The following is a 12,250-nucleotide window of genomic DNA, read 5'->3' as shown; positions in this document are numbered from 1 at the left end:
AACAAGATGTTCGCTTCAGTGCAGTAGGCCTATTTGTTTAGTGGTTTGCAGTGGCAACACTGGTAGTAGGCCTAATGATATGTTCAAATGTTGAAGATTTTATTTTACCCGGAAGGTCTGACGGAGGTGGGCTGTGGCCGCGGGAGTGGCAGAGCTCTGGAGCCGATCTGCCCCCACAGGAATGCGGATTGTCTCAGATCTACGTGCCGCCCCTTCGCCTCCTCTCTGCCATTCAAAGCAGCTAATTGTAGGGGACACAAAGAGAGTACTGCTGCAGACTGTCTGCCAGACCGACACCCATATTCTTTGGCGGAGTTCAGAATCCAGATGCAACTCCAAAACACAAGACTGAAATGTGCTTCACTGTAACACGATTTAATTAATAATAATAATAGCCTAATAATAATACGATCTCATTTATTTGTTTGTCTTAACATAAACCTAAAACTAGAATTAACCTGGAAGAAAATCGTATCAATCTTGTGTGTATCTTCACAACATTTCATTGTTTGGTTTACACGAACAACAAGAACAAGTTTTAATTTGATGTTTTCTTATGACTGTTTAATAGAGTTAACAATATCATGCCATTCCTTGGGTATTTGTCTTTCAGAAAAAAATATTTTAAAACGATTAATATAATATGATACCTGCAATCAATCCATCCAAATTCAATTGTAATTAAAAACACTCCCTTCAAAAATGTTAATTATTCTACACTCAATGTTACTTCTCTCTTCGATATGGGTTCTGTTTTAGTCGGTTCTGGATCCGCTGAAAACTATTTACTACGGGCGTTTACATGACCATAAAACAGGTTGTAGTATTCAAATGAATAACTTGACAAGACACGAAATAAATCTAGCCTAACCTTTTGAGATACCTGCAGTTTACTCCCACTGAGAATCCGGGGTTGTTGAAAATGAAACAGCCTAACTGTTTAGCCCAAGGTCATTAGACCAAGGTCATTAGACCCATCTCCTTGTTGATAGATGTGTGGCCAAATTATTATTTAAAGTGAAACACTACTTTGCACCACTGACAAATATGGGCACACAGACAGCCCAGGCAATTCAACTCGAGTTTGAGCTGTACATGGATTTAAAGTGTCTCACAGAAAGTAGGCTTATGTTGTCATGTTATGGAGTCCTTGATATTCAGTGCGAATAGCCTATCTAGGCCTACATGCTATATCAGTAATCGTGAGGGATTTGTTGGTATCAGCAAAACAATTGCCTTAAAGTGTTTATTCAGGAGGGCGCCATTGAAAGTGTCTGGGTTCCATTGTCCATTTAAAACGTTTAATTAGTCTTCCAAAATGCAATAAATTACATGCACACATTTACACATTATACACGTTCTTCTATGACTGTCATCAATACATTGCATATTCCTCTGAATCTTTTAAACACGAGTCCCATACAATGAAATATTTGTTGAACTGGGTTTCAGTATAACGTCCCCGATCCGAGAACCAAAGAGTGCTGTATCGAGTTGGGGGCCTGGAGGTGAGAATTCATGGCACCAGCCGCGGAGTACCAAGAGGCGGAGTTTTCCAAAAAGGTGGATGCCGCCGAGTTGTTGTTCTGTGCCTGGTGGCTGTGAGGCCTGGACGGGCCCTGCGTGTCCCAGACGGCGGGTGAATGAGGAGAGTTGCAAGCCATGGGATCGCTGGAGCTCGGGCTGTGTTCCGGTGGGAGTTCGCCGTTCTTCATGATTTTCTTCAGTTTCGACCTTTTGTTCTGGAACCATATTTTGACCTGGGGATGGATGAGAATTATGTTAAAACGAGTTGATAAATAAAAGCATATTAAAACCCACAAATTCCATAATACTAAAGTATTCATATGAATTAAGCATTGGGGCGATGTGTTTTCGTTAATTACGCACACATTACGCATGACATGTATATTGTAAACGTAATGCAATTTTGAACGGACAATTCCAGTGAAGGATAACAACATAGAACAAGTGATAATTTTGATGAAAAAAACTAAACAAAATAGAATGCAACTTTGAACAGACAATGAAGATGAAGAATAGTAAGCTATTTACCTGCGTTTGCGTGAGTCCCAACGAAGCCGCGAGCTCTGCTCTCTCCGGCAGCGCGAGGTACTGTGTGTTCTGAAATCTCCGCTGCAGGGCGGCGAGCTGAAAACTGGAGTAGATTGTTCTTGGCTTTCTGATTTTCTTGGGCTTTCCGTTTACCATCCTCACTTCAGGTTCTGCTACCTCTTTTTCTGAAAGAAAGAAATACATTACTTTATATGTGGTGTATAAACGAACTAAGTATAAAGTATTTGCATAATGCAGTCATATTTCCTGGTTATACCATCTATTTCAGAGAGATCAAATCAAGAGGACATCCCGTGGACAAATGTCTCTTAGGGAGGGCTCTCTTTCGATGTATAGACAAATATATTGAAGCAAATGCGTATAACAAAGAGTCTAACCGCTAAGGGAAAAGTCTGTCATTTTTACAGAATTACTTTTCAGAAAAATGTGTGCCCCTTTACCGAATTTAATTTCAATAATGTTACCATGGTGGAAAATATCTTTGCTTGAAATAGGCTATTCGCATGTAAAAAATAGTGTGAGAGCTCGAACAAAGCACAAACTTGATTAAATAATAACAACAATAATAACAACAAGAATAATAATGTAGGCTAATTACCTTGCGGACTTAATGGTTGTGGTTGTACTCTGCTATAAGTTCCAGCATATTGGTGGTAAGCAGAGGCTGTGTATGCGCTGTAGTCTGGGTATGTTTTTGCAGGGTAATTTCCCGCAGATCCGTTTACGCCGTGGTACTGGTACTGATAGGCATTGATCGGTTTCCCATACGAGGTGGAGTTAGGCGAACAATAGCCATGGTGCACTGCTCCAGCAGGGCTGTAGTAGCCAGAATCCGTGGCCGTAGACTCGGGTAGAGTAGGAGATTCCTGAGACGGGTGATGCATGGTGGTGGAAAGCTGAAAAGGGTTCTGGAAGTCGGCAGGTTTGATACTCGGAATCCTTCGGTCGAATACTCCAGTCATAGTTCGAAGCAGCAACGTTAAAGGGAAGTCTGTTTCCACTGAGACGTCTGAAGACTGAGTGAAGACTACACTTGCATTGTGTGATGTGTGCTTTCGCCGATGGGCTCTCTCGAACTACTGCCAGCACCACAGCAAAGACCTGGTTAAATCCTAAATTGCGCTCTTACGCACTGCAGGGAGGATGTGGTTCCATTGGCCAAGGCGCGCAGGCAGCATACACCCCAACTCGCTCGACCAGTTTGCCATAGGCGATATACGACTCAGGCTATACTTTGTTGTGTTTTTACTATCAATCAAAATGGCCAATTAAACTGTGTGTCATGTCATCGGTGGACAATTTAGGGGGTAAATTACAGTTTCCAAAACGTGCACATGGATATATTACTCTATCATGAGCTGCAGTATTAAAACATTAAGACTGTTGGTTGTATTATCTGCCTTTGACAAACGAAACAAAATAAAGAAATGACTACAGTATTTATCTTAGTTTTGATTGGACTTAATGCACAGTCAGAAATTAAACTGTTTCGATTGCCTCCAAATAAAATGCAGGTAATGCAACGAAAATATCAAACTAGATTTCTGTTTTACTAGCATATTCATAAATAAATAACCAGTCACTCACATGTGCCATAAAACAAAGTGTTTTTGTTTGTTTTTACTCCATATTGTGAGTCGACAGGCCTATATGTCCAATGTATAAAATATATCTGTTCAGAAGAGTACTTTGATCATTCAAGTGTAGGCCTATGTTAATTTTAAAATTACAGTAAGGTCTACATCATAACGATTAACATTTCTGCATCAAATTCACTATTAGACACGTCACTTACCACGGTGAAACTCTATGGAAACTACTTTATTAAACTCGATGATTTGTTCGTCAACAACAGGCACGTTAAACCTCACCAAAACGCATTGAAACAATACAACATGCATTTATTTAATAAAACGACGTAAGCTCTGCAGGGTTTGTGGATGGTGCACGCACCTGAACAACGCGCGTATTGTGGTAAAATGGCGCCGCTCCGTGGTGAATTAGGGAATGTACGATCCCCTTGACGCTTGCAATAGAATCAGCACCGCCACACGCAACAAGACATTCATTCCTGTCATTGTGGGGGCCGGGTATCATTTGTAGCCGGATACTCAAAGTGTAGGTTGGCTATTGTTGCATACAGTAAGTAATCAATCAATCTAAAAAGAATGAAGCTTTATTTAATTGTTATAAGTCTATTCATTGGAGACCTATAGGCCTATATTACCATGAGGTATAGTCTAACGATTGAATAATTTTGTGCATATTACCTAGGAAGTGAATGGGATGAGTCCTCTGAATAGACTAGAATAACTTTTGTGAGAAACAGAAATGCGTCTATCTATACCCCACCAAATACACACACACTTGGAGAGGCACAGGATTAGCCACCAGGGAGCAGCACTCCTGGATCGAGAGCAGTTTTTAGGGGTAAAGTGACTTGCTCAAGGGCACAATGGCAGGAGATGGTTCCCAGGATCGGACGCAGCAGCCCTCAGCAGGCTGCGAGTTCAGTTCAGAGTTTTTCCACAACTTTCCGGATACTGGTCTGCCTGTCTAACCTCTGGCCACCTCTTTTCTGTTTCAGGTAAGCCTACAAGTGGAATTCAAGTGGAAGTACATTTTTAATAAGGAGTTGGCTGGCTCCATAAACTCAGTATAGCATGTTAGGTGAACCAGAATCTGGGCAGAGGAAAAGATGCATATGACAAGTCTCCTCTCGAGGCCAGTTTGCTAATCATTTTACCATTAGACAGCTTTGCAAGCGTTATAATGTCAAAATAGATTAGTTACCCACCACATATGGAGTTTCGCTGAGCAACGATATTAATTTACTGCGGTCACGCCTAGTATGTAGTTCCAAAAAAGGTCTAAATAAAAATTCACAAGCAACCGAAAAACATTGTCTGGAAATAATCTGTATTGTTGTTGACCAAGTGTGCATGCCCAAATTCACATTTTAGGCACCTCCAATAAAACCACTCATTACTGCCACCCACAGGTCGGCTGATCCAGCAGCAGTACAGTATCCCGAAAGATCATTGATTTTATCGCTTACAACAGTGTATGAACGTCATGTCAACCTGTTGTTTCACACACGCTACACGGAACGCAATAATATTGCAATAATATATATTATTTTATGTAAGTAGACTAAGTAGACAATATAGGGTATTTTTGGTATTTGGTATTTTATTAGGATCCCCATTAGCTGTTGCGATAGCAGCAGCTACTCTTCCTGGGGTCCACACAGAACATGAAACATGACATCATACAGAACATTAATAGACAACAACAGCTCAAGGACAGACCTACATACATTTTTTTGAATTACGTTTTTAGAGTGATCTTTTCGAAGAAGTGGATTTGGAGCATGCAAAACAATACACATTATTTCCAAACAATATATTTTTTCAGTTGCTTGTAAAAATTTTTGGAAGTACACACTGGGCTTGATGGCAGTAAATTAAGATAGTTGCTCAACGACACTCCATATTTGGTTATAAACGAACATGTCTTGACATTATAAATTATTGAAGTACAACCTATTTTACCTACTGAACCTACTGTACCTACCTACTTTAGCTATCTACTGTATCTACCACACCTACTGTACTGACTTCACCTACTGTACCTACTGTACCTTCCTACTTTATCTACCTACTGTATCTACTGTACCTTCCTATGTTATCTACCTACTGTATCTACTGTACCTTCCTATGTTATCTACCTACTGTATCTACTGTACCTTCCTACGTTATCTACTGTGTCTACTGTATCTACTGCACCTACTACATCTACTGTATCTACTCCACCTACTTTAGCTACCTACTTCACCTACTGTACCTACTACATCTACTGTATCTACTTCACCTACTGTATCTACTTCCCTACTGTACCTACTGTATCTGCTTAACCTATCTACTGTACCTACTGTACCTACTTAACCTACTGTATCTACTGTAGCTGCTGTACCTACTGCATCTACTGTACCTACTGTATCTACCTACTTTATCTACCCACTGTACCTACTGCATCTACTGTATCTACTTCACCTACTGTATCTACCTACTCTCCCTACTGTAGCTACTGTATCTATGTACTGTACCTACTGTACCTACTGTATCTACTGCATCTACTGCATCTACCTACTTTCCCTACCGTACCTACTGTACCTACTGTAGCTAATGTGTCTACCTAATGCACTTACTGTATCTATCTACTGTACCTACTGAATCTCTACCTACTGTATCTACTGCCTCTACTTCACCTACTATCTATCTACTGTACCTACTGAATCTCTACCTACTTTATCTACCCACTGTACCTACTGCATCTACTGTATCTACTTCACCTACTGTATCTACTTCACCTACTGTATCTACTTCACCTACTGTATCTACCTACCTTCCCCTACTGTAGCTACTGTATCTATGTACTGTACCTACTGTATCTACTGCATCTACTGTATCTACCTACTTTCCCTACTGTAGCTACTGTATCTATGTACTGTACCTACTGTACCTACCTACTTTAGCTATCTACTGTATCTACCACACCTACTGTACTGACTTCACCTACTATCTACCACCTACCTACTGTACCTTCCTACGTTATCTACCTACTGTATCTACTGTACCTTTCTACTTTATCTACCTACTGTATCTACTGTACCTTCCTATGTTATCCACCTACTGTATCTACTGTACCTTCCTACGTTATCTACTGTGTCTACTGTATCTACTGCACCTACTACATCTACTGTATCTACTCCACCTACTTTAGCTACCTACTTCACCTACTGTACCTACTACATCTACTGTATCTACTTCACCTACTGTATCTACTTCCCTACTGTACCTACTGTATCTGCTTAACCTATCTACTGTACCTACTGTACCTTATTGTAACTACTTAACCTACTGTACCTACTTAACCTACTGTATCTACTTCCCCTACTGTACCTACTGTATCTGCTTAACCTATCTACTGTACCTTATTGTAACTACTTAACCTACTGTACCTACTGTACCTACTTAACCTACTGTATCTACTGTAGCTACTGTACCTACTGCATCTACTGTACCTACTGTATCTACCTACTGTACCTACCTACTTTATCTACCCACTGTACCTACTGCATCTACTGTACCTTCTGTATCTACTTCACCTACTGATTCTACCTACTCTCCCTACTGTAGCTACTGTATCTATGTACTGTATCTATGTACTGTACCTACTGTACCCACTGTACCTACTGTATCTACTGCATCTACCTACTTTCCCTACCGTACCTACTGTACCTACTGTAGCTAATGTGTCTACCTAATGCACTTACTGTATCTATCTACTGTACCTACTGAATCTATACCTACTGTATCTACTGCCTCTACTTCACCTACTATCTATCTACTGTACCTACTGAATCTCTACCTACTGTACCTACCTACTTTATCTACCCACTGTACCTACTGCATCTACTGTATCTACTTCACCTACTGTATCTACCTACCTCCCCTACTGTAGCTACTGTATCTATGTACTGTACCTACTGTATCTACTGCATCTACCTACTTTCCCTACCGTACCTACTGTACCTACTGTAGCTAATGTGTCTACCTAATGCACTTACTGTATCTATCTACTGTACCTACTGAATCTATACCTACTGTATCTACTGCCTCTACTTCACCTACTATCTATCTACTGGACCTACTGTATCTACTGCCTCTACTTCACCTACTATCTACATACTATACCTACTGTACCTATTGTATCTACCTACTGTATCTACTGTATCTACGGTACCTACTGCATCTCCTGTACCGACTCTATCTACCTACTTCCCCTACTGTGCCTACTGTACCTATTTAACCTACTGTACCTAGTGTACCGATTGTATCTACCTACTGTACCTACTGTATCTACCTACTTCCCCTACTGTGCCTACTGTACCTACTTAACCTACTGTACCTAGTGTACCGACTGTATCTACCTACTGATCCTACTGTATCTACCTACTGTACCTACTGTATATATCTACTGTATCTACTGTACTTAGTGTATCTACCTCACCTACAGTATCTACCAACTGTAGCTACTATATCTACCTACTGTTCCTACTGTATCTACCTACTGTACCTACTGTATATATCTACTGTATCTACTGTACTTAGTGTATCTACCTCACCTACAGTATCTACCAACTGTAGCTGATATATCTACCTACTGTTCCTACTGTATCTACCTACTGTACTTACTGTATATACCTACCCCTCCTACTGTATCTACTTACCCCCCTACTGTACCTACTGTATCTACCTACTGTATCTACTGTACCTACCTACTGTATATACTTTACCTACTGTATCTACATACTGTATATACTTACTGCCCTACTGTACCTACTGTATCTACCTACTTTCCCTACTGTACTGTACATACTTCTCTTACTGTACCTGCTTCTCCTACCGGCTGTACCTACCTACTGTAATAATGTACCTGCTTTACCTACTGTATCTACCTACTGTACCTACTGTATCTGCTGTACTTACTGTATATACCGCTGTACCTACCTACTGTACCTACCTACTTTATCTACCCACTGTACCTACTGCATATACTGTATCTACTTCACCTACTTTATCTACCTACTTCCCCTACTGTAGCTACTGTATCTATGTACTGTACCTACTGTATCTACTGCATCTACTGTATCTACCTACTCTCCCCACTGTAGCTACTGTATCTATGTACTGTACCTACTGTACCTACCACACCTACTGTACCTACTGTAGCTAATGTATCTACCTAATGTACCTACTGTATCTATCTACTGTACCTACTGTACCTACCAATTTTATCTACCTACTGTACCTACCCACTGTACTTACTGTATCTACTGTATCAACTTCACCTACTATCTATCTACTGTATCTACCTACTGTATCCACCTACTGTATCCACCTACTGTACCTACTGTATCTACGGAATCTACTGCATCTCCTGTACCGACTGTATCTACCTACTTCCCCTACTGTGCCTACTTAACCTACTGTACCTAGTGTACCGAGTGTATCTACCTACTGTACCTACCTACTGTACTTACTGAATCTATCTACTGTATATACTGTACCTACTGTATCTATCTACTGTATCTACTGTACCTAGTGTATCTACCTCACCTACAGTATCTACCAACTGTAGCTACTATATCTACCTACTGTTCCTACTGTATCTTCCTACCTCCTCTACCTCCTTTATTGTACCTACTTTATCTACTTCACCCCTACTGTATCTACCTACTGTACCTACTTTACCTACTGCATCTACTGTACCTACCTACTGTATATACTTTACCTACTGTATCTACATACTGTATCTACCTACTGCCCCTGCTGTACCTACTGTATCTACTGTACCTACCTACTGTATATACTGGACCTACTGTATCAACATACTGTATATACTTACTGCCCTACTGTACCTACTGTATGTACCTACTTTCCCTACTGTACTGTACATACTTCTACTGTACCTGCTGATCCTACCTGCTGTACCTACCTACTGTAATAATGTACCTGCTTTACCTACTGTATCTACCTACTGTATCTGCTATACTTACTGTATCTAACACTGTACCTACCTACTGTACGTACTGTAACCTTCTACTGCACCTCCTGTATCTACCTACTGCATCTACTGTATCTAACTACTGTACCTACTGTACCTACCTACTGTATCTATCTACTGTATCTACTTTACCACCTACTTTCCCTACTGTACCTACTGTATCTAACTACTGTATATATCTACTGTACCTACTGTACCTACCTACTGTATATATCTACTGTACCTACTGTATCTACCTACTTCCCCTACTCTAGTTACTGTAGCTACTGTATCTACTTACCCCCCCACTGTAGTTACTGTATCTACTGTACCTACCTTATCTACTTACTTCCCCTACTGTATCTACGGTACCTACCTTATCTACTTACTTCCCCTACTGTATCTACTGTACCTACCTACTGTATCTACCTACCGTCCCTACTGTAGTTACTGTATCTACTGTACTTACTGTATATAACTACTGTACCTACCTACTGTAGCCACCTACTTCCTTACTGTAGTTACTGTACAGTAGATACAGTAACTATAGTAGGGGAAGTAGGTAGATACAGTAGGTGCAGTATATACAGTAGGTAGGTACAGTTGATACAGTAGGGAGGTAGGTTGTAACAGTAGGTACAGTAGGTACAGTAGGTAGATACAGTAGGGGAAGTAAGTAGATACAGTAGATAGGTACAGTAGGTAGGTACAGCAGGTACAGTAGTTAGATACAGTAGGTAGATACAGTAGGTACAGTAGATAGATACAGTAGGTAGGTACAGCTACTAGTAGGTAGGTGTACCTACTGTATCTACCTACTCTCCCTACTGTAGTTACTGTACCTACTGTACCTACTGTATCTACTTACTTCCCCTACTGTACCTACTGTATCTACTTACCCCCTACTGTACCTACCTACTGTACCTACTGTACCTATTGTATCTACATACTTCCCCTACTGTAGTTACTGTATCTACTGTACCTACTGTATCTACCTACCTTTCCTACTGTAGTTACTGTATCTATTTACCCCCCACTGTATCTACCTACTGTATTTACTTACTCCCCTACTGTACCTACTGTATCTACCTACTTTACCTATTGTATCTACCTACTTCCCCTACTGTACCTACTGTATCTACTGTACCTACCTATTGTATATACTGTACCTACTGTATATACCTACTGTACCTACTGTATGTACCTACTTCCCCTACTGTACTGTACATACCTCTCCTACTGTACCTGCTGTGCCTACCTGCTGTACCCACCTACTGTAATAATGTACCTACTGTATCTACCCACTGTAGATACTGTATCTACTGTACCTACTATATTTACCTACTTTACCTACCTACTGGACCTACTGTAATAATGTACCTGCTGTACCTACTGTATCTACCTACTGTACCTACTGTATCTAACTACTGTACATATCTACTGTACCTATATACTGCATCTATATACTGTACCTACTTACTGTCCCTACCTACTGTACATACTGTATCTATCTACTGTACCTACTGTATTTATCTACTGTACCTATTGTATCCACCTACTTTATTTACTACACCTACTGTATCTACCCACTGTATCTACCTACTGTACCTACCTACTGTATATATATATATATATACTGTACTTACTGTATCTACTTACTGTCCCTACCTACTGTACCTACTGTATTTATCTACTGTGTCTATCTACTTTATTTACTGTGTCTACCTACTTTATTTACTACACCTATTGTCTCTACCCACTGTAATAACCTACTGTATCTACCTACTGTACCTACTTTACCTACCTACTGGACCTACTGTATTCCCTACTGGATCTACCTACTGGTTCTACTCACCCTACTGTACCTACCTGCTGTACCTGCTTGCCTACCTACCTGCCTGGCTGCCTTGCCTACCTTGCATACCTAGCCTGCCTGCCTACCTTGACTACCTACCTGCCCTGCCTACCTGTGTGTACAGTAGGCCAGCCTACTAGCTACAAACATCAATACAAAATCATCCATCCAATATGAATAATTCATGTATTAAAACCTGTTAAGGATCGAAAATGACATACCCAAATCTAACTGCCTGTAGCTCAGGCCCTGAAGCAAGGATATGCATATTCTTGGTACCATTTGAAAGGAAACACTTTGAAGTTTGTGGAAATGTGAAAGGAATCTAGGAGAATATATATATATATAACGCATTAGATCTGAAAAAAGATAATACAAAGAAAAAAAACAAATGTTGTCCCATCATCTTTGAAATGCAAGAGAAAGGCCATAATGTATTATTCCAGTGCAGTTACAATTTAGATTTTGGCCACTGGATGGCAGCAGTGTATGTGAATACTTTTAGACTGATTGTATTGTATTTCTGTTCAAACTTTTGTATCAAGACTGCCCAAATGTGCCTAATTTGTTTATTAATAACTTTTCATGTTCAAAACTGTGCACTCTCCTCAAACAAGAGCATGGTATTTTTTCACTGTAATAGCTACTGTAAATTGGACAGTGCAGTTAGATTAACAAGAATTTAATCTTTCTGCCAATATCAGATAT

The 12,250-nt window shown here is 40.2% G+C and overlaps 1 protein-coding gene across 1 annotated transcript; it reads right to left on the bottom strand.

Annotated features, from left to right (window-relative positions):
* Window positions 1–1,288: 1,288 nt before the first annotated feature.
* dlx5a (distal-less homeobox 5a) lies at window positions 1,289–3,132 on the bottom strand. Its single transcript, NM_001140670.1, has 3 exons — window positions 2,675–3,132; window positions 2,056–2,240; window positions 1,289–1,760 (listed from the first exon to the last, which is right to left on the bottom strand). Exons 1-3 carry the CDS (start codon window positions 3,036–3,038, stop codon window positions 1,449–1,451), a joined length of 861 nt encoding a protein of 286 aa, NP_001134142.1. The 5' UTR covers window positions 3,039–3,132; the 3' UTR covers window positions 1,289–1,448.
* Between the last annotated feature and the right edge of the window lie 9,118 nt (window positions 3,133–12,250).

This window comes from Salmo salar, chromosome ssa27 (assembly GCF_905237065.1).
Source record: "Salmo salar chromosome ssa27, Ssal_v3.1, whole genome shotgun sequence".
Lineage (NCBI taxonomy): Eukaryota > Metazoa > Chordata > Actinopteri > Salmoniformes > Salmonidae > Salmo > Salmo salar.
This window is presented reverse-complemented; position numbering and strand designations above follow the sequence as displayed.